The sequence below is a fragment of the Lemur catta genome, chromosome 1, assembly GCF_020740605.2.
Source record: "Lemur catta isolate mLemCat1 chromosome 1, mLemCat1.pri, whole genome shotgun sequence".
Classification (NCBI taxonomy): Eukaryota; Metazoa; Chordata; class Mammalia; order Primates; family Lemuridae; genus Lemur; species Lemur catta.
In genome coordinates, this window is record NC_059128.1 from 77073887 (window position 1) to 77096699 (window position 22813).

Consider the following 22813-nt stretch of genomic DNA (forward strand, 5'->3'; position numbering starts at 1 on the left):
TCTGTAAAACCATCAGTTTAGGCCTTGAGAAGGACATGCCAGGGGAAACTGCTGTTTCTCTAGAGTCTAGATCAGTACGTCACAGAGTAAGCAGCCCAGTGATAGTGGCTGAGGATGAGAGTCCACTGTGGGAAGGGAAGAATGAAACTGGGCTGTTTGGAGAAGCTCCTCATCCCCAGGATAGCTCAGAAGAGTTTAAGCTTCCAGGGACAGAGTCTACATATGAAAGATTCCAGTTAGTTACATGCTCTCAGGAAAGAAACCCCAGTGAATGTAAGGGCCCTAGAAAGTCACAAGAAATGTTAAACCCCAAGGAAGAACCTTCTGGAAAGAAACAGAATGGTACTGATGAAATGGCTAGGTTAATTAGGAGTGTCATGCAGCTGGAAAGTGGCATCTTAGAAATTGAATCTAAGCAGGATAAGCAGCTTCAGGCTTCCCATACACCAAGAATCGATAAGGAATTTATGTTCCAGGACCAGAAGGATCAGGAGAAGGCTGACCATGTCCTTAGGCCAGCCAGCTCTGGAGACTGTTTGTCCTTCACGGATCAGCCATCTCCAAAACAGACAGATGATGTTGTCTTTAGGGGTGGTGAAGCCAGAGAAATGGAGGTTAACAGTAGCACTGGGAATGATCCCCAGGTCCAGAAAATCACCCCAAGTCCCTTCATGTCAAGGGAATGTGTACAAGAGAGTAGATCTGTGAGAGGGCACACCCATTCAGCAGAGTTAGACAGATCTGCCAGGGACATGTGTGATTCTTTAGGGACATGCACAACTCACAGAGAGTCCATCAACACTTCTCTTCATCCAAGGAGAATGAAATCATTGGCCAGAGCGCTGCCATTGCAGCCCAGGCCAGAGAGGTCTTCTGAGAATGATAGCGAGTGGGTAAAGACGTCAGCAAGCCTCAAAGGGCAGCCTTGGGGCTTAGGAAGTCTTGAGGAATTGGAGACTGTGAAAGGTTTTCAGGAAAGCCAAACTGCTGAACACATAAGTAGTTCCATGCGAGAGGAGCCAAAAGCTCAAGGCAGAGTTGGAATGGTTGTGCAAGGGGAAGGGAGCCTACAGGAGGAGGAAAATAAGACAGTCTCGTTGACTCGGAAACTTCCTAGTCCAAATCAGCTTTATATGGACACATTTTTCAGCCAGGAGATGGTCTGCCCATTATTGAGCCAGACAGACCCCTCTGCAGCTCCTCCCCAAGACCTGGGTAATACCTTGCCCTTGAATTCTCCAAGCCTGCCAAGAAGCTGTCTTCACGAGTCTGATGCTATAGGCATCTCTTCAGTTGACTTTGTGCTGGATCCCACATTGTTGAAAATTCACAGTAGCCCCTTGGTAACTGGAGTTGAGCTTCAGGACCAGAGTAGAGAGACCAGAAGCCACAGCCCTCTGGGAAATGTTGGAGGAGGCTCTTTTGTGGCATATGCTGCTCACTGTGAGTCTGTGATATCCACGGCCCTGGGATCTCATCATCAGTCTGGTGCACCAGAGAGCACTGAGGCCAGGATAGCAGCAAGGACCATCCCCCAAGGCCAAGGAGGGGACCTCAGAATTGCCTCTATGGGCTTGAGTACCAGGGAAGGTTTTGCTTCTGAAGCTGAGGTGGCTGTACAAAAAAAAATAAGATCCAGTTCCCTGAGCAGGGTCTCTAGCCAGCTTGAAAAGAGGGTCAGCTTCTCCTTAGAAGATGATGACGACCAGGGTACAGAGGCAAGGCAGAAGACAGAGCAGGAGGCCGAGGCTCTCAGACTTAGCAGCGGTACTTTCTTAACACCTGTTTCCCTGCCGAGGGTACCTACTCCGGAGCCCAGGCTGTTGGAGCCCTCTGTCTATGCATCCATGTGCCTGGCTATCTTGGAGGAAATCAGACAGGCAAAGGCCCAGGGAAAGCAGCTTAATGACCTTGTGGCTGGGGGGACAGTCTTTCCTTACTATGAAACTTTACTAGAACTTGAATGTTCTTCAAGGGCTGGTGGCAGGCCTCAGCGTACACAAATGGACCAGTCAGTGTCAGACGGAACCAGGAATGAGGGTGAAGCACAGGGATCTCATGGGACTTCTCTATCTGCTGAACCAGGACATCTGTCAGTTGATGAGAGGAAAGTCCAGGCCACACCCCTCTCTGCAGACAGCTTTCACCCTCCACCTAATACTGAAATTGACAGAGGGCCACGGCATCCCATGCAAGCTCCCCCCTATGCTGCCTCTGCGTTGGGCAAAAGACATTGTACTGGAGAACTGAGACATTTCCTGGGAGCTTGTGAACAGGTCACATGTCACTCTAGTTCTTTTGAAATCATAGAGAAAGAGAAAGAAGCAACCAGGACATCTTCCTCTGCTGATCCTTTGGCCTCAGACAGTCGTCTTTCTTCAGCAGCTGTGGAGGGGGACAGGAAGGCAGTATCAGAGGAAGCAGTGGCTGCCTTATCTCCTCAGGCCCCTTGTGATGATCCTGGAGTGATTCTGCCTAGGCGAAGTCAGCCGGTTCCATGGGAGACTGCAGAGGGCGTGCCCCCTGGCAGTAGGGACAGCAGCCCAGAGCACCGGGAACCTAGAACTCCAGACACCCCATATGGAGAAGGTTCAGGTAACTTCTTAGAGACTGCACAGGGAAAAGAAACAGCCCAACTTAAAAGTCAGTCTGTGATCTGTGATGCTCAGAATTCCGCAAGTCTCTCTGCTAAGCAAGACCACGTCCAAAGCCTTGAGGCTTACATTGGCTTAGAAGAAGGGAGGGCAAGTCCCAAACAAGGGACTGTTCTGCCTGAAACCGTGAGGAGGGTTGAACTGGGAGCTCCCAGGCAGCAGCCTGTGAAGTGGAAGAGAAGTATTGTGTCTGGGCTGACAGAAGCCTGCGGGGCTGGCAGCAAGTATCCGGAGCCAACTTCATTTCCAGATCAAAGACCTAGCCCAGATCCTGGGGGAGTTAGGGAGGAAGCTCCGAGCAGATGCCAAAGGGAAACTTTAGATTGCCTTGTCTTCTCAGGGAGCATTAAAGGCAGCCGGACTCTCAGCCCATCTCGAGGAGAAGAGGAGAGCAGAATTCCTTGCTGCCAGTCGTGCAGTCTTCAACATGCTGCTACTCAGGCTTGTTCCTCCCATTCCTCCACTTTACTATGTTGTGGAGATGGTGACCTGGGGAAGGAGACTTTCAAGACCGCCCCACATACTGTCCACCCAGCCTGTATAGTAGCTTCTAGGGCCTGTGAAATGGATGAGAGAAGAGAGAGCTTTTCCAGGGAACCTGCCATGCTCTTGGCACATGGTCTTGAGCCCCAAGACATGAATACGGAATTTAGGCCAACCGAGAGCAGCACTCTTGATCCCTCCTCTGTGGCTGCTGTCCTATTTCCAGCTCAAGGCTGCAACTCCCATTCTGCCCCTGATGTGAAGACCGGTTTTCTCAGCCACTCAGCTGCTGACAGAAGCTCAAGGTCAGTAGGGGTTCCTGAAAAAGAGGTTATTGAGAAGAAAGCCAGCACAGAACTTGAGGTTGCCCGTTTCCCTGCAGGCATGTACTCTGAGGCACTGAGGAAGTTTCAGGACAGCCCTGTAGGTTGCCAGAATGCACACGTGTCTCAAACAAAGGCAGAACCACCTGCAGCAACTCAAGGACCACATACTCTGAATTTAAGTGAAAGATCTGCTGAGAGTGGGTCAGTGGTAGAGTCACAGCATGAATGTTTCGAAAATACCATCACATGCCTTTCAGAAAACCCACAACTTGCCACGGAGTCCAGGGATCATAATTGCTTGGATCCCCAAGCCAAGTTTGTAGCAAGGTTCAAACATACCTGCAGTCCCCAGGGTAACAGTCCCTGGGAGGAGGAAGAACAGCAGAGAGACCAGGATTCAGGTGATGGTGAAGACCCTGCCCAGTGCAGGAATACCCCACCTTCCAAGGAAGGTGGCTTGGATGGCTGTCAGATTATAAATGCTGGGAACAAGGAAGTGGCTGTGGCTAAGCCTTTCTCATTGGACTTTGAGGATCCAGCTGCTGTGCCCTTGGGGCCAAGTGAAGCACCACAGCCTATTGCCCAGAGGCCTGGCCAGCCCCACCACTGGTGCTCACGTCCTGTGATCGCAGTCTTCTCTGGCCCCGAACATTCCAAGTCCTCCCCTAGACCACAGTTCTCTGTGGTCAGCTCTTCTCGATCTCTTCAAGAGCTGAACTTGAGTGCGAAGCCTACTTCCCCTGCAGACAAGGATACGCAGGGGCCTAACAGATTGTGGAACCCACACCTCAGGGGCTTTTCCTCAGGAAAGTCAGTGCTAAGAACATCTCTGAAGGCTGAGGACTGCCATGAGAAAGCCTCATCTAACTTGCATGATGGCACTGCTGATTGCAGGCCCCTAAAACCTGCCACCCCTCCTTACCCGACGTTGTCTTCTCGCTCGTGCATGCCAACCCCTGCTCTCGTGACCAGCTGGGTGGCTGGTGCTTTGGATCAGGCGCAGCAGGGAAAGCCAGAGCAACTGGCTGTCCAGGTCAGGCCAAAGAATTGGTTCTCTCAGGTGGACAAAGGAATGTTGCACTTTGGCTCCAGGGATATCAATCCCTGCATCCCACCCTGGCGTCCAGAGGGGCCTGCATGTATCGGCTGGAAGCAATATGTGTTTGGCAGTGCAGTCAATGTCTCCGGTAGCCAGGAACCCCAGGGCCTGATGCCGTCAAATGTGGCCCTGTGCTCCAGCATGGGCAATGGCCTAGAAGACCAGAACTCCCCCTTCCACTCCCACCATGGTACCTATGCCGGTGCTTGGGACCTGACAAGCACCTGCAAGAGCATGGAGAATGCCCGAGCTTCAAACGTATGGAGTTCCTCACTTGTCTTAGGGGGCCCCCATGTCCTGACCGGCCCTGAAGGAGCAGCCCCCACTTCGGGTCCTGAGATGAGACCCCGCCCCCCTGGGGGAGCAGGCTGTCTGAGGGGCGAGTCCCGCTTGGCTGAAGGAAGTGCTGTAGGTCCAGTGGATGAGGTTATGCCGCCATATCTGTCAGAGACAGACTGCCGTGCCGGACAGGTGAGGACGAACACATTTGAGCAGGGCACACAGACCCTGGGTTGCAGGCTCCATTGGAGCTGCACTGACATCTCCTCTGCTCAGCTTGAAGTCAGTGCGGCGTCAGCCCCTGATCTGGCCTCGTGGGCCAGCATGCACAGCCTGTCTCTCCACCTCTCACAGCTCCTGCACAGTACCTTGGAGCTGCTTGGGAGTCTCTCCCAGCCCGGTGTGGCCAAAAAGGAGCAGGACACCAAAAGGGACATCCTTGATGAGGCCCCGCAGGCCCTTATGATGGATGGCTATACTCAAACCACTGTGGATGAGGGCAGCCACACCGACCTGGCCTCACCTCCGTGCCACCAGGCCTCAGAGGCCAAACCTCAGGAAGACAATGTGATCCTTAAAGTGCTGAGCTCAGATGTCTCAACCATGTCTCAAGAAAAGGGAGATGTCCCAGGTGCATCTCCGAAGAGAGAGGCAGAGGAAACAGCATGGAAAATGGCACAGCCCCCAGACCTTCAGGAAGAAAGCACTCACTGCAGGTCCCAGAGCCCTCCGACACTCTCAGCCCACTTAAGGTTTCAAAAAGACCCCCTTGGGCAGGCCCTTCGTTCTGTAATCCCACCAGTTCCTGACTCTTTCCTGCCCCCCATTTCCCAGCCAGAGGAATCCTGTTGCACGGCTGTCAGCAGCTCCAGCCTCGGCACCTCTCGCTCCCCAGGGCCCTTCCCCCATGCTTCACAGTCCATCGGGGAGCCTGGGGTGCAGAAGCTGGGCCCCACAAGTGCCTTGCTGGTGGATAGGGCCTCCTCCCCAATCCTCACTCTTAGTGCCACCACCCCGGAGTTGGGTCTCCCCCCAGGCTCTTTGACTCCCTCAGCCCCCTCAGCTCACCCTCTTGACCGTCACCAGCAGCTGTACTCCAGCCAGGATCCTCCTCCTGGTACCCTAGAGCCTCTAATGGACAATTATTCCCAAACCATTGACGAGTCAGATGGTTCCCAGAGAGCCAAGACTCTGGGTGGAGAAGGTCCCTCAGAAAGAAGTGACGGGAGGCCCTTCGTTGAGTTCTGCTCCCCACGCAGCCCACAGGAGAGCTCACAACTCCAGGTTGGTTACGTAGGGCAGCCGCCTCAGCAGCTTCAGCCCAGGTCCGCCATCGCGGGCCCAAGCAGACTGCCACCTCCGCCGCCACCGCGCAGGAGCCAGAGGCTGGCCAACGGCCCGGTGCCTGAGGAGGTCCTTTCCCCAGAGCGTGGCCCACTGAGCAGTAGGGGGCCAAGTCGATGGCAGAGCAGGACAGAAAGTGGGGGTGAGAGTTCAGTGTCTCCAGTGGAGCCACAGCCTACTCCGGACTTTTCCTCTTTGTGGGGAGGCCTACGACACCTCAGCCTCTGCCCTGTCTCTGAGCTGACCGATACTGCACGGCTGCGGGGTTCTGCCTTGAGCCCACCTCAGGCCTGCCAACCCGAGGGGCTGCTGCACCCCAGTTCCCAGATGTGTGTGGCCCCCGAGCCCCAGCTTCACAGTCTGAGGGACCTCCCTGTGCATAATAAATTTAGTAACTGGTGTGGGGTTCAGGGTGGCTCTTCTGGGGGTGTGGGTGTGACTGAAGAGCTGGGGGCCAGCTGTGATGTCAGCTCTGGAGAGCAGGGACAGAGACCCCCACAACCTCCTGAAGGCCAGAGCCAGAATCCTGAGTGGTCCCAGAGGGAGCAGATCCCCCTGCAAGTTGGGGCCCAGAACCTCTCACTGAGCATGGAGCTCACAGAAGCAAAACTGCACCATGGCTTCGGGGAGGCAGATGCCCTGCTGCAGGTGCTACAGAGTGGGACAGGGGAGGCGCTTGCTCCCGTTGAACCTGTGCTGTCCACCTGGGAGGAGGTCTGTGCTCGGTAAGGGCTGCCAGCCTGGAGTTGGGAGGGCGAGGGGTGGGCTGAGAGGAAAGAACCTGAGCGGACTAACAGCTTGCTCTTCCCTCTGCCCTTGTTCATCTCTGGGATCTTCCAGGGGTCAGAGGTAGGACTTGAGGTCAAGGGCATTCGAGGCCAACTTCAGTGAGTCAATTTTTTTTGTCTCAGGCAAAAAACAACCATTGAGACCCTCAGGAAAGAGCGGGCTGAGCGACTTCAGAACTTCCGCGGGACACGAAGCCTGAGCCCCCAGAAACAACTGAGCCTCCTGCCGAGCAGAGATCTCCCCAGCCGGGACCTTGACTTGCCCAGCAGGCGCCGAGAATACCTGCAGCAACTGAGGAAGGATGTCGTGGAGACCACCAGGTAAGGGTGGACTCAGAACCCTGCAGGGAGCAGGCTCTGTGGTGGGCAGGGAATTGTGGGGAGCAGGGACTGGAGTTTGAGCACCCTGGGGGGTCCTCCATGCCTGTGGACCAGTGGAGGTGGGTATGGGAGACTGGGGCAAGTAGACACAAGGATGCAGGCGGGAGTAGGGTGAGGGAGGGCCCGGCAGAGAGGAGTCCTGGGAAAGAGGGGGGCAGAGGGGCTCTGACCCGCTGTGCGAGTCTGCAGGCCTGGGTCTCAAAACTGCCTGTTCCTCTCTGTCCAGCAACATCTCCTGAGGACGTAAAATCAGACTTTAAGACCCTGTGGGCAAAGGGAGGGCGAATCCTTCAAGGAGGTGGTGTTGAGCTAGCCTGGGTGGGCCAGGCAGGGCTGTCACACACCCGTCATGTTAGAAGGTATCTTTCCATCCTGCGATCTTCCCCAGGAGCCCAGAGTCAGCGTCGAGGTCTGCTCACCACGCTTCTGACATAGAGCTGATGCTGCGAGACTACCAGCGGGCCCGCGAGGAGGCCAAGGTGGAGATTGCGCGGGCCAGGGACCGACTGTGGGAGCGCACCGAACAAGAGAAGCTGCGAATTCGCCAGCAGATCATTTCCCAGCTATTCAGGGTGGGCAGTGGGGCGAGCCTCCTGTTGTAGGATAGGCCTGGAGCCCGGGGCGGACCTCAGAGTGGATCAGCCTTCACCTTGGTTGCCTCTGGGTCTTGGGACCTAACATTTAGGGTAGAGAGTGGCCCCCTGCTATCAGCCCAAAGCTGAGCTCAATCCCTCTCTACATTCTCTTCAGACTAGCTGCTGTCTCCAGGCCCTGGTCTGGGAGGAAGAGGCTTTGGAGTGTGGTGGGGCTGTGGGGCAGTGTGAGAAGCAATAGCTTCGGGAAAGCGTGGGGGGTAAGGCAGAGTGGGGAGGCACTGGGGGGTGGGTGGTAGGAGCTGTGGAGGTGAGAAGGGCTGGTTTGGGGTGGGAGGGTGCAGGTGATGGGCGGGCATCAGAAGCTGGTTGATGTTGATCTGGCCTTCTCAGGAAGAAGAAAAACTACATAGGCTGGCCAGCTCCAGCTCCCTGTGCACCAGCTCCAACGGAAGCCTCTCGTCGGCCGTGACCTCCGGCTACAACAGCAGCCCAGCCTTGCCCGGCCAGCTCCAGTCTCCGGAGAACGTGGTAAGCGGGCGATGTTGGGAACGAGCCAGGACCACTGAGGCGAGAATCAAGACAGGACGCTGTGCCTTCCGGAGGCCGCTGCCGACATGCGCTCTTGTCATGTGCAGGCCTTTGCGCTCCCCTTTAGTTCTGCCTCCCTCTGTTCATTCCTTCATTCAACAAGTGTTTGTTATATAGGCATTATTTTAGGATACAGCAGTGGGCAAAACTGTTCTTGTTCTTAAACAGACTGTTAGAGGGGATACATGTTAAACAGCTTATTTTATGATTAATTATTGTTGCAATAAATTATTTGAAGAAGGGGTGCTAAGCCAGCTTAAAACAGGAGGTCTGAGCTGGTCTGGAAGGTGAGTAGAGATCCTCTGGAGAGAGCGCATTTAAACTGAGACCAGGAGATGAGAGGTAGTTAATGTGTATAGTGGTGCTGTTTTGGCATAGATGTGGGCCCAGCAAGTCAGGCCTTTAGGAAAGGAGAACTTGAACTAAATGAAAGCTAGTGTGGGTGAAATGTAAAGAGCAAGATGGGAGAATGGCATGAGAAAGGACTAGAAAAGGCCAAATCATGTAGACTGTATTGAGAATTCTGACCCCTTTCTAATCTATCTGATTGTGTTACTTCCCAAAAGTGAGGAAGCTGCTGAAAGTGACAGAAAGCTTGTAAGTAGGGGAGTAGAATGATCGGATTGTAAGAGAAGGACACAAAAGTGGCGTGGAGATCACCATGGCAAAGTCGAGCCACAGATGATGGCTTGGTTAATGGTACTGCCAGTGGACGTGAGCAGATGTGGATGTCATGAAGAGACACCATCCACAGGGCTTGGTAACTCGCTGGATGTGAGAGGAACGGACAGAGGGGATCTAGAACACACCTTTCTAACTTGAGCACTGAAGGGGTGGCGATGTCAACAATGACAAGGAACACTGGAGGGAGGACCAGGTTTTGTGGGGAAGGATCAAAAGTTTAGATTTGTATGACTGGGTTGAAGGTGCCTGTGAGAAATCCAGGTGGAGCAGTTGAATCAGGCAGTTGAAAATACAGATCTAGAGCTCAGAGGTAAGATCTGGCTGGGGATAAACATTTGAAATTCATTTTATAAACAAAACTTCATATAGTAAAGAAAATAATATTTAAACAGTAGCAAAGGGCTGGGCACAGTGGCTTACGCCTGTAATCCTAGCACTCTGGGAGGCTGAGGCACTCTAGCCCAGGCAGCAGAGTGAGACTCTGTCTCAAAAAAAAAAAAAAAAACTGTACCAAAGGACCTACAACATCAGGTGCATCTTTGAGTCTTCTGTTTGCCTTCCTCAGAAGCAATCATCTGTCCCAGTTTGGTGTATATTTCCAGAGATGTGTCTATTAAGAATGTATCTTTTCGTAAAGCACACGAATGGAAGTATACTGTACTCACTTGGTCACTTTGCTTCTTTCCCTTAAAAATACCTTTTGGATATCATTGCATATCAGTAAGTCTAACCGATTTTAATTGTTTTAAATAACTGAAGTTTTTCTTTTTTCTCTTATTGCATGTTTTTAAGTGTAATGTTTTATATAGGTAATATATTCATCTAGTAGAAAAGGCAAAAGTATACATATATAGGTTGAGCATCGCCAATCTGAAAATTTGAAATCCAAAATGCTCCAAAATCTGAAAGTTTTGAACACTACTGTGATACAATTGGAAAATTCTACACCTGACCTCATATGATAAGTCACAGACAAAATACAGTCAAAACTTTGTTTTATGTACAAAATTATTAAAACTATTGCATAGAATTACTTCAGTTGTGTGTAGAAGGTGTGTATGAAATAGAAATGAATTTCATGTTTAGGGTTGGGTCCTATCCCCAGGATCTCATTATGTGTATGCAGATATTCCCAAATCAAAAAAATTTCAAAATCTAAAACATTTTTGATTTCAAGCATTTCAGATAAGAGATGCTCAACCTGTATAAAAGTGTATAGGAAAATACCCATCCCTGCCCCCAATCTACCTAGTCCTTTGTCACCCAAGGAAAGCAGTGTTGTTTTGGGGGGGGCATCCTCCTAGAGGTATTTATGCATACAAAACAAAGCATATTATGCCATTGTACCCTATACTTTTTTCTGCTCAGTATATTTTGTTTTGGACCTCTTTTGCCTCTTCTTGTTTTTTTGTGGTTTTTTTTTTTTTTTTTTGAAACAGTATTTTGCTCTGCCTCTCAGGCTAGAGCACAGTGGCCTCATCATAGTTACAGTTCACTGCAACCTTAAACTCCTGGGCTCAAGCGATCCTTCTTCCTCAGCGTTCCAAGTAGCTGGGACTACAGGTGCACACCACACCCAGCTCATTTTTCTATTTTTGGTAGAGACAGGGTCTTGCTCTTGCTCAGGCTGGTCTCGAACTCCTGACCTTGGTGGTTCTCGAACACCTTCAGATTGCTTGAGGTGCTTGAGGAACCTCAGCCTCCTGGAATGCTAGGATTACAGGCATGAGCCACCATGCCCAGCCTGGAGCTCTTTCTATTTGAGTACATGGAGAACATTCTCTTTTTTTGCATTGCTACATAGCATTCCATTGTAGAGATGCACTGTAATTTATTTAATCAGTCTTCAAACTTGGATTTTTTTGCTGTTAGCAACAGTGCTGCAGTGCATGGACCATTTTATACATGTGCAAATATATCTGTGGAGTAAATTCCTGGAAGTAGACTTGTACAAAGGGTAAATGCATGGGAAATTTTTGGTTGATACTGACAAATTTTTTTTCTCACGGATGTACTAATTTATAATCCCACCAGCAGTAGGTGAGAGTCTGCCTTTCCCCACATTTTCACCAACAAGTTACCAAATTTTGGATTTTCCTGGAAATTAGTATCTCATTTTTCTTATGTGCTTAAATACTTTTATTTCCTTTTTCATGAGCTATCCATATACTTCGCTCATTTCTATTTTTCTCATAATAATTTTTGAGAGTTTTTTATATATTGGCAATAATAGCCCTTTGATATCAATTACAAATATTTTTTCCAAGCGCTTCATTCTCTTTTGACTTTACTTATTGTGTTTGGAGCTATTCAGAGAGATGTAGTTATCAGTTTTCCTTTTATAGTGTCTAGGTTCTGAACAATAATTAGAAATATTCTCCAATCTGAGTTATAAAGAATTTCTCTCATGGTTTCTTCTAGAACTTCTTTGGTTTTATTTTTCCTATTTAAATCTTTGTTCCATTTAGAATTATTTTCATACATACAGTATGAGGTGTGGATCCGACTTCATTCTTCCCAGATGACTGTCCAGTTGTCCCAGTGATGCTTGTCAGGCAGTTCTTCTTTGCCTCACCAGTGTAAGGTGTCCCCTTTCCTTGTACCAAAGCTTAGAATAGGTTTTATTCTCTGGTAGCACCAGTCCTCCCAGCACCACATCGCTCTCCTCTTTCTGAGCTTTTCCAGGGTATTCTTTCCTGTTTATTTAAAACAATTTTAAAAGTCTTATTTATAATTGGCATAATCATTATTGATATAAATATTTGTGGGGACAGTGTGATGTTTTAATACATGTGTACGTGGCATAATGATCAAATGAGGGTAGTTAGCACATCTATCACTTTAAACATTTCTCATTTCTTTGGGGTGACAATGTCCACAATCCTATCTTCTAGCTGTCTTGAAATAGACATTTTGTTAGCTATAGTCACTCTGTTGCTTAATGGAACACCAGAACTTAGTCTTCCTTTCTAGCTATAACTTTGTACTGGTTGGCTAACCTCTTCCCGTTCCCACCTCATGCATCCCCTTCCCAGCCTCTGGTAACCAGTATTCTACTCTCTACTTATATGTGATCAACTTTTTTAGATTGTACATATGAGTGAGATCCTGTGGTATTTGTCTTTCTATGCCTGGATTATTTCACTTAACATAATGTCCCCTGGATTCAATCATGTTGCTGCAAATGACAAGATTTTATTCTGTTTCGTTGGCCAAATAGTATTCCCTTGCGTATATATACCACATTTTCTTCATCTGTTTATCTGTAGATGGATACTTAAGTTGATCCATCCCTTGGCGATTGTGAATAGTGCTGCAATCAATATGGGAGTGCAGATCTCTCTTTGACATACTGATTTCATTTCCTTTGGCTATAATACTCCGTGGAGGGATTGCTGGATCATATGACAGTTCCGTTTTTAATTTTTTGAGGAACTTCCATACTGTTTTCCATGTTGGCTATACTAATTTACGTTCCTACCAGCAGTGTGTAAGAGTTCCCTTTCTTCACATGCTTGCCAGCATTTGTTATTTTTTTGTCTTTTTGATGCTAGCCATTGTAACTGGGGTGAGGTGATACTTCATTGTAGTTTTGATTTACATTTCCCTAATGATTAGTGATGTTGAGCAGTTTTTCATGTACTTATTGGCCATTTGTACGTCTGCTTTTAAGAAATGTCTATTCAAATCTTTTGCTCATTTTTAGTTTGGATTATTTGATTTTCTCTTTTCTTTTTTTTTTTTTTGCTATTGAGTTGAGAGGCTTATATATTCTATATATTAACTTCCTGTCAGATGCATAGTTTGCAGATACTTTCTCCTATTTTGTAGGTTGTCTCTTCACTTTGTCAATTGTTTCCTTAGCTGTGCAAAAGCTTTTTAGTTTGATGTTGTCTCATTTGTCTATTTTTTTCTTTACTGCCTTTGCTTTTAAAGAATCCAAAGAACTCTTGCCCGAACCAATGTCATAAAGCATTTCCCCTGTGTTTTCTTCTTGTAGTTTCATAGTTTCAGGTCTTAGATTTAAGTCTTTAATCCATTTTGAGTTGATTTTTGTGTATCATGAGAGCTAGAGATCTAGTTTCATTCTTCTGCATGTGGATATCCAGTTTTCCCAGCACCATTTATTGAACACACTGTCTTTTCTCCATTATATGTTCTTGGCACCTTTATCAAAAATTAGTTGGCTGTAAATGTGTGGATTTATTTCTGGGTTCTGTTCTCTGTTCTGTTCCATTGGTCTATGTATCTTTTTTTATGCCAGTACCATGCTGTTTTGGTTACTATAGCTTGGTAGTCTATTTTGAAGTCAGGCAGTGTGATGCCTCCAGCTTGTTTTGCTCAAGATTGCTTTGGCTATTTGGGGTCTTTTGTGGTTCCATATAAATTTTAGGGTTGTTTTTTTCTATTTCTTTTTTTTTTTTTTTTTTTGAGACAGAGTCTCGCTCTGTTGCCCGGGCTAGAGTGAGTGCCGTGGCGTCAGCCTAGCTCATAGCAACCTCAAATTCCTGGGCTTCAGCGATCCTACTGCCTCAGCCTCCCGAGTAGCTGGGACTACAGGCATGCGCCACCATGCCTCGCTAATTTTTTTCTATATATATTTTTAGTTGGCCAGATAATTTCTTTCTATTTTGTTTAGTAGAGATGGGGTCTCACTCTTCCTCAGGCTGGTTTCGAACTCCTGACCTCGAGTGATCCACCCACCTCCGCTTCCCAGAGTGCTAGGATTACAGGCGTGAGCCACCGTGCCTGGCCGTTTTTTTCTATTTCTATTAAAAATGTCATTGGTATTTTGACAGGGATTGCACTGACTCTATAGATCACTTTGGGTGATCTGGACATTTTAACAATATTAATTCTTCCAATCCATGAACACAGGATATCTCTCTATTTATTTCTGTCTTTTTAAATTTCTTTCATCAGTGTTTTATAGTTTTCACTGTAGAAATCTTTGCCTCCTTGGTTAAATTCCTAGATCATTCCTTCATTCATTTATTGCTATTGTAAGTGGGATTTCTTTCTTGATTTCTTTTTCAGATAGTTTGCTATTGGTGTATAGAAAAGCTACTGGGTTTTGTATGTTTATTTTGTATCCTGCAACTTTACTAAATTCATTTATTCTAACAGTTTTTTAGTGGAGTCTTTAGAGTTTTCTGTATATATATGATCATGTCATCTTTGAACAAGAACAGTTTGACTTCCTCCCTTCCAGTTTGGATAACCCTTATTTCTTTCTCTTGCCTACTTACTCTGCCTGGAATGTGCACCATTATGTTGAATAAAAGTGGTGAGAGTGGATGTCCTTGTTTTGTTCCAGATCTTAAAGCAAAAGGTTTTAACTTTTCCCCATTCAGTATGATGCTACCTGTGAGTTTATCATATATGGCCTTTATTGTTTTGAGGTATATTTCTTCTGTACCCAGTTTGTTGAGAATTTTTATCATGAAGGGATGCTGAATTTAGTTGAATGCTTTTTCAGTATCTTCAGCTTGGGTCCTGTGTCCTTTGGCATGCCCCATCCTTTTTTGAGTATAGCCAGTCCCTGGCTTACGGACAACCTGACTTACAGCGTTCCGTACTTACAAAGAGGCTCCCTGTAACAGAATTTATAATTAAATAATTAAATTAATAATTCAGGAAAGAGTTTCTTCTGCACATGTAAACCCACATGGCATAAGCGGTTGGTTGGCACAGCGTCTTTACGCTGGTGGCTAGTCCCATTGTTTATACTTTCGCCTACACACAGCGTCACTTCCATCTTAACTTTTTTATTTGATGTTGTGAGTCTGTTTGCCCCTGAGACCATGCCTCCAAAGTGAAAGTGCGCTGCAAGTCAAGGTGAGTCTGCAGTGAAGAGAAAGGTGATTATAATGGAAATGCAAGTAGAAATAATTAAGCGTTTGGGGAAAGACCGACGCCATCATTCATTGGGAAACCGTAGGCTTCAGTCTCTCAACTGTCAGGACAATTATAAAGTGAGAAGAATGGAACATGTGAACGGCAGTGCTCCATGAAAACATCAATTATTACTAAGCAGCACAGTGGATTAATTATTGAAATGGAAAGGTTATTATTGATTTTATTAGAGAATCAAAATATGTGTAACATTTCTATTAGCCTAGTGTTGATGCTACTTTAGGTGTTAACCTTTAATATTCTTTTCTGAAATTTCTCCTATCTCCTGTCTAAACTTTTTGTATGAGTTTGTTTTTATGTTCTGTTTGTTTGAATTAAAAGAGAGCACAGTAGTTTCTGTAACTTATTACAGTACAGGGGTATTATTATTACAGTTTACACTGTATTATTACCACATATGAGCCATTATAGTATTGTTATTATTACCACATATGTGCTGTTCATCAGGGAGCCGAGTTACAAATCTGACCTAAAGATGTTCTCAGGACTGCCTGTACTTTAATTCATTTATCCTCTGTTTTTATTATAAATCATTGGCTTTTAGGATATTCACAGAGTTGTGTATCCATCACCACAGTCAATCTTTTTTTTTTTTTTTTTTTTTTGAGACAGAGTCTCACTCTGTTTCCCGGGCTAGAGTGAGTGCCGTGGTGTCAGCATAGCTCACAGCAACCTCAAACTCCTGGGCTCAAGCCATCCTCCTGCCTCAGCCTCCCGAGTAGCTGGGACTACAGGCATGAGCCACCATGCCCGGCTAATTTTTCTATATATATTTTTAGCTGTCCCAATCATTTCTTTCTATTTTTTAGTAGAGACGGGGTCTTGCTCTTGCTCAGGCTGGTCTTGAACTCCTGACCTCGAGTGATCCTCCCGCCTTGGCCTCCCAGAGTGCTAGGATTACAGGCGTGAGCCACCGCGCCCGGCCTCACCACAGTCAATTTTAAAACATTTTCATTACCCTAGAAAGAAACCCAGTGCCACTAATTATCACTCCCCACATCCACCATCCCCTGGCTCCAGGCAACCACTATCTATATTCTGTCCTGGTGGATTTGCCTATTCTGGGGCATTTCATATAAATGGAATCATAATATGTGGCCCTTTTTGACTGGCATCTTTCTCTTAGCATGTTTTCAGGATTGTGTTAGTTTCCTAGGATTGCTATAACAGATTACCATGCACAGGGTGGCCGAAAACAACAGAATTTATCTATCCTCTCACAGTTCTCTAGGCTAGAAGGCCAAAATATTAGTGTCCGCAGCACCATCCTCCTTGAGAAAGCTCCTGGGGGAAGAATCTGTCACATGCCTCTTTTCAAGTTTCTGGTGGTTTCCAGCAATCCTTGGTGTTCACTCCAGTCTCTGTCTCTGTCTGCACATGGTGTTCTCCCTGTGTGTGTGTGTGTGTGTGTATGTATGTGTGTCCGTCCCCGTCTGTCTCCCTGTCTTCACATAGCCTTCTTATAAGGACACTAGTTGTTGGACTGAGGGCCCACTCAATCTCATCTTAACTTGATTACAAGTGCAATGACCATATTTCCAAATTTGGTCAAATTCCCAGATAGGTGGGGGGTTAGGGCTTCAATGTGTCTTTTATTGGAGATAATAATTCAGCCCACAGCAAGGGTTCATTCATGTTGTAGCTTATATCAGAGCTTCATATGTTTTTATGACCAAATAATAGTCCATTATGTGAATAAACCACATTTTATTTATCCATTCATTAGCTGATGGCCATGTAGGTTGTTTTCTGTTTTTTGCCTACTATGAATAATACTGCCCTGAACATTCCTGTAAAGTTTTTATATGGGCATATGTTTTCATTTCTCTTGGATATGTATCTAAGAGTTAAACTGCTGGATCACAGAGGAACTGCCAGACTGGTTTTCAAAGTGGCTGCGCTACCTTACATTCCCCCCAGCAGTACGTGAGTGGTGTATTTCTGCACGTCCTCACCAACACTCGCTGTTGTCTGTTCTTGATTATAGCCATCCCCGTGGCTGTGAAGTGGTACCTTATTGTGGTTGTGATTCACATTGCCTTGATGGCTGATGACATTGAGCATCTTTTCATGTGCTTTCGGCCATTTATATCTTCTTTGGAGAACTGTCTATTCAGGTATTTTGCCCATTTTAACATTTCATTATTTGTCTTTTTATTATTAAGAGTTCTTTGTGTATTCTAGTATAAGTCCCTTATCAAATATATTACTTACAAAAATTTTCTCCCATTCTGTGTCTTTTCACTGTCTTGATATATGGTGCCTTTTGAAACAAAGTTGTTAATGTTGATTATGTCTAGTTTATGTATTTTTTTCTTTGTTCCTTGCACTTTTGGTTTCATGTCTAAGAAACTAGTACCTAATCCAAGATCACAAAGAGTGTTACTGTTTTCGTCTAATAGTTTTATACTTTTAGCTCCTGCATTTAGTTATTTGATCCATTTTTAGTTAATTTTTATATATGCTGAGAGGTAGGGGTCGAATTTCATTCTTTTGCATGTAGATATCCAATTCTCCTGACACACTTTGTTGAAAAGATTATTCTTTCCCCCATTGAATTGTCTTGGCACCCTTGTTGAAGATCAATTGATCATAGATGTGTAGATTTCTTTCTGGACTCCTGATTCTGTTCCATTCATTGATCTGTGTATTTGTCCTCGGACAAATACCATACTGTCTTGATTACTGTAGATTTGTACTAGGTTTTGAAGTCGGGAAGTATGCATCTTCTAACTTTGTTCTTTTTCAAGATTATCTTGGCTATTTTGGATCCCTCGAATTTCTATATCACTTTTAGGATCAGCTTATCAATTTTTGCAAAGAGGTCAGCTGGGATTTTGATTGGGATTGCATTGAATCTGTAGATCGATTATGGTTAAATCTTTAGATCCATGAACATGGGATGTCTTTGTATTTATTTAGGTTTAATTTCAACAATGTTTTGAAGTTTTCAGAGTACAAGTTTTACATTTGTTTTATTAAATTTATTCCTCAGTATTTTGTTCCTTAAATGCTGTTAAAAATTGTTTTAACTTCATTTTTGGTTCATTCATTGCTATTATATAGAAATACAGTTGATTTATATATATTGATCTTCTGTACCCTTGCTGAACTCATTTATTAGTTCTAATGGTTTTTTAGTAGATTCCATAGGATATTGTATATACAAGATCATATCATCTGCCTTTTTTTGTTTTCTTGCATGATTGCCCAACGTCCAGTACAATGTTGAATAGAATTGGTAAGAGCAGATATCCTTGTTTTGTTCCTAATTTAAGAGAAAAGCATCTAGTCTTTCACCGTTAAATATAATGTTAGCTGTGGGCTTGTCATAGCTGACCTTTATCAGGTTGAGGAAATTCCCTTCTATTCCTAGTTTGTTGAATGCTTTCTTGTCATCATGAAAAGTTATTGGATTTAGTCAAATACTTTTTCTGGTGTCTATTGAGATGATCATATGGTTTTTTTTTCATTATTAATTAGCATATTATATCAATTGATTTTTGTATGTTGAGCAAACCTTGCATTCCTGGGATAAATCCCACTTGGTCATGGTGTATAATCCTCTATGTGTTCCTAGGTTTCAGGGGTTTTTTTTGTTTTTTGTTTTGAGACAGGGTCTCACTCTATTGCCCAGGGCTGGAGTGCAGTGGCATCGTCATAGCTCACTGCAATCTCCAACTCCTGGGCTCAAGTGATTCTCCTGCCTCAGCCTCCCAAGTAGCTGGGACTACAGGCGTGTGCCACTGCGCCTGGCTGAGATTATTTTTGAGTTACATTTTCTTGTAATAATGTGATACTTTCCTCACTCTGCAGTGTGTCTTTGATCCACAAAGCATAAAGGATTTATTCTGGCATAGGCTATGAAATGGGTCTCTAATGTTATCTTTTTTTCAAATGGCTACCCAGTTGTCTCAGCAATATTTATTGATTAATTCATAGATATTTATTTTTGGAAGTCATCAGTATAGCACTGGGAAGAGATGAGATCACTTAGGAGCATATTAGAGAGTGAGAAAACAGGGCCTAGGTCTGAGTTTTCAAAGAATCCTGAAATATCAATCGATAGTTGAAAAGGATGAATCAACCAAAGAAACCATGAAGGAGCATCCAGAGAGATGGGAACGTGGGGGCTTCCGGGGAAGGGAGTCTCTCTGTAAAAAGGAGAGCCTGGCTGAGCCGAAGCCTGCTGAGAGGTTCAGGAGGATGAGGACTGGAAACTGCGCGCCAGATCCAGCCACACGGTGGTCATCATGGACCTTGGTGACTGCTGTTTGGAGGAGTGTGAGGACAAATGCTAGATCAGGGCGGGTTCAGAAATGGGCAAGAGGTGGGAGATGGCAAAGCCAGACGCCCATTCAAGAAGCTTATCTGTGAAGGGAGGGAGAGTGAAGATAGCCCGGTAATGGAGGGGAAGTGCCATTGAGGACGGTTTTGAAGATGGGAGCAATTCTTGCATGCTAAACGCTGATAGGAAGGATCAGTGGAGAGGGAGATGTGGAGGCAACAGGTGAAGAGAGAGCTGATGCGTGGAAGGTTCCTGAGAGGGTGGCACGAAGCCCAAAGCTGAGGTAGAAGGACCTGCTGTCTGTCACAGCAGGAGGGGAGGATGGAGATAGAACCTTTTTTCACCCCTTCTTGTTGTCTTCAAAGTAGCAATAGGACTAGTGCTGGAATAAGGATTGGAAAAAAAAAAAAGAGCAATAGGTTAGGCCAGGCGTGGTGGCTCACGCCTGTAATCCTAGCACTCTGGGAGGCCGAGGCAAGTGGATCGCTCGAGGTCAGGAGTTCGAGACCAGCCTGAGCAAGAGCGAGACCCCGTCTCTACTAAAAATAGAAAGAAATTATCTGGACAGCTAAAAATATATATAGAAAAAATTAGCCGGGCATGGTGGCACATGCCTGTAGTCCCAGCTACTTGGGAGGCTGAGGCAGGAGGATCGCTTGAGCCTAGAAGTTTGAGGTTGCTATGAGCGAGGCTGATGCCACGGCACTCTAGCCCGGGCAACAGAGCAAGACTCTGTCTCAAAAAAAAAAAAAAAAAAAGGCAATAGGTTAGAAGTGATAGAGGTGGGGCAGTGGGTGCCTGTTAGATCCAGCAAAGCTCAAGGGTCATGTCACTGACGAGCTTGCTGAGCTGAAGGTGCTGTGACCATGCTGCAGGTCCAGAGGACCGTCACCATCTGGTCCCATATTAGGACCTTTAGCTGAGCTGCTATACCTGGGGCAGGAGCTAAGGATTCAGCTCTTCATAGCCCATTGCTTCCCCCCCCCCCCAACCCACCTTGCACTTTGGCTTTGTTTCTTATCCACACTAAACCCCTCCGGCCATGGCCTCATTGCTGTTGCCACAGTGGTGCAGAGGGCCTCCCACCCGCTGGCCCCTGGTCCCCCCAGGTTGGCAGAGTGCCTGGTACTTGCAGGCCCCAGTTCTGATCCCTGTTGGAACTCTCCTACAAGCAACCCTAAGCCCGTGGCTTGGAGGGCGAGGGGAGATTGTCCAGGCACTGATTTCTATTGCTGTTGTCTCCTTGTGGGGGCATCCAGCCTCCTGTAACCCCAGCAGGGGAGATCCTTACAACTGATCCATCACACTGGAGGCTGCAAGGGTGCAGTTCAGAGCTGGAGGGGATCCTTCTGTGCTCACCTTCTGACTCTGTCCTGGGTATCCTCTGTCCTGCAGGGGCCCATGAACTTGCCTGATTCCAAGGACAGCTGGATAAGGGATGGGCAGGGCCGTCCTGCAGTGAAGAACAGTCACCTGTACCTGGCTGGGTCCGCCTGGAAGAGCCCAGCCTACAGTGAGTGCAGGAGAGTGGGGCATAGCCACCTGCCTGGCTTGGGGACTTGGGGCTGATGCTTGCTAGATCTTAGGGAGTCCCTGGCCTGAGGGTTTCAGCCCCCATCTCCGTCTCTGCGGGAGAGCTGTGGCTGTGCTGAGCCCCACCTGCTTGTTGTAGGCTGCAGAGCCTCCCTGGGCAGTTGCTGCTGCTGTTCTCCATCCAGCCTGTCCAGCCTGGGGACCTCCCTCTCCTCCTCCTACCAGGATTTGGCCAAGCACATCGTGGACACTTCTATGGCTGACGTGAGTAACCGTTCCTCCTCCCCCCGCCATTCCTTTAACCAGACCCCTGCTGGGGCGGGGGAGGAAGAGAAAGGAGGAGAGAGCCGGCGCCTGCAGCGGCTCTCCACCTTGAGAAGAGACGAGTGCAGTAAACGTGGGCCAGCCTGCGTGAGCCAGGGCCCAGTGTGTACTGCGCCCACTAATGTGGGTGTGGCCAATGTGTCCCCAGGTAATGGCTGCTTGTTCAGATAATCTGCACAACCTCTTCAGTGGCCAGGCAGCGGCTGGCTGGAAGTAAGTTCCTTTGCAGTGTCTTGGCCCTAACCCTGTTGTCCTGCGTGGCTTCCTCAGGTCCTCACCCCAAGCTCTTCCTGTGTGACCCCATTTTTTACCTCCTCCTCTTTCCTATCCTTGGTGTTTCCCCCCAGCCATCAGGGTGAGGAGCAGGCGGTGCAGCTTTACTTCAAAGTGTTTTCTTCTACCCGGCATGGCTTCCTGGGGGCAGGTGTGGTGTCCCAGCCGCTGTCGCACGTGTGGGCAGCTGTGAGTGACCCCACCCTCTGGCCCCTGTATCACAAGCCCATCCAGACGGCAAGGCTGCATCAGCGGGTGACCAACAGCATCAACCTGGGTGAGGCCAGGGAAGGAAGCCTTCCGTGGGGCCTGGTTTCTGGTGTGTCTAGTGGGCTCTGTCAGGGGACAGAGGAGAGGGTTGGAGGCAGCCCTCTGGGGAGGACAGGTACCCAGGCTACCTCCAGATTGCCCAGCCTAGGTCTAGCTGGGTGCCAGGTTGTGGATGTTGGGGTGAGAGGGGGCTCCCAGGCCAGGAAGGACCTAAGACGAGGTCTGTCCATGGCCCCCTGACTCTCCCCTATCCCTGTCCCTCCAGTGTACTTGGTGTGCGGTGCCCCCCTGTGTGCACTGAAGCAGCCACGGGATTTCTGTTGCGTCTGTGTGGAAGCCAAAGAGGTGCCTGCCTTGGTGGTGGTGAAGACGTTGTGGGAAGAACTTGGGCTGGAGTGTCGTGAGAAGCAGTCTCTGGGGGTGTCAGGTCCTCTGGAGGAAGGAGGGCAAACAGGCTGGGCCCGGGTGCAGGTGGCTGGAAGGCCTGTTCAGTCTTACCTTCCACCGCACGGACTACACCTGAGCCTGCGCGTGTTTTGTGCACAGGACTCACATCTCTCTGTCCCTAGGGGCACCTGTCTATCGTGGCTGCTCAGTCAGTGTATGACACATCCATGCCAAGACCCAGCAGAAAAATGGTTCGAGGGGAGATCCTGCCCAGTGCCTGGATCTTGCAGCCCGTCACCATGGAAGGGAAGGAAATCACCAGAGTCATTTACCTGGCCCAGGTGATATGCCCCTTGCAGCTGGCCTCAGTGCACATCCTGACTTGGTCCTACAAAGCCCCTGGGATTTTTCTGTCCAGCTTTCAACACCCTTCAGTGCCCAGGCCAAAGCTGGAGCCTCAGGAGCTTCTTGGGCTTTCCAGGGAGGAAGGAATGAGACAGTTTGTCAGCCTTTTCTGAAGCTGCTACTACCAGAGACCTAGCAGCCTGCAGCCTGCAGCTGATCCCAGGGTCCTGAGGAGATAGATGAGTCATTGTGAGG

At 47.5% G+C, this 22813-nt stretch overlaps 1 protein-coding gene across 1 annotated transcript in view; it reads left to right on the top strand.

Moving 5' to 3' along the window:
* STARD9 (StAR related lipid transfer domain containing 9) overlaps nucleotides 1-22813 on the top strand; it is a 113099-nt gene that overhangs the window by 88562 nt on the left and 1724 nt on the right. Inside the window, exons 24-33 of the mRNA XM_045539718.1 lie at nucleotides 7-6910; nucleotides 7097-7294; nucleotides 7743-7926; nucleotides 8341-8478; nucleotides 20822-20939; nucleotides 21099-21223; nucleotides 21432-21496; nucleotides 21631-21833; nucleotides 22092-22171; nucleotides 22396-22554. Coding sequence (XP_045395674.1) covers nucleotides 7-6910; nucleotides 7097-7294; nucleotides 7743-7926; nucleotides 8341-8478; nucleotides 20822-20939; nucleotides 21099-21223; nucleotides 21432-21496; nucleotides 21631-21833; nucleotides 22092-22171; nucleotides 22396-22554 — 8174 coding nt within the window. The remainder of the gene's footprint in view (nucleotides 1-6; nucleotides 6911-7096; nucleotides 7295-7742; nucleotides 7927-8340; nucleotides 8479-20821; nucleotides 20940-21098; nucleotides 21224-21431; nucleotides 21497-21630; nucleotides 21834-22091; nucleotides 22172-22395; nucleotides 22555-22813) is intronic.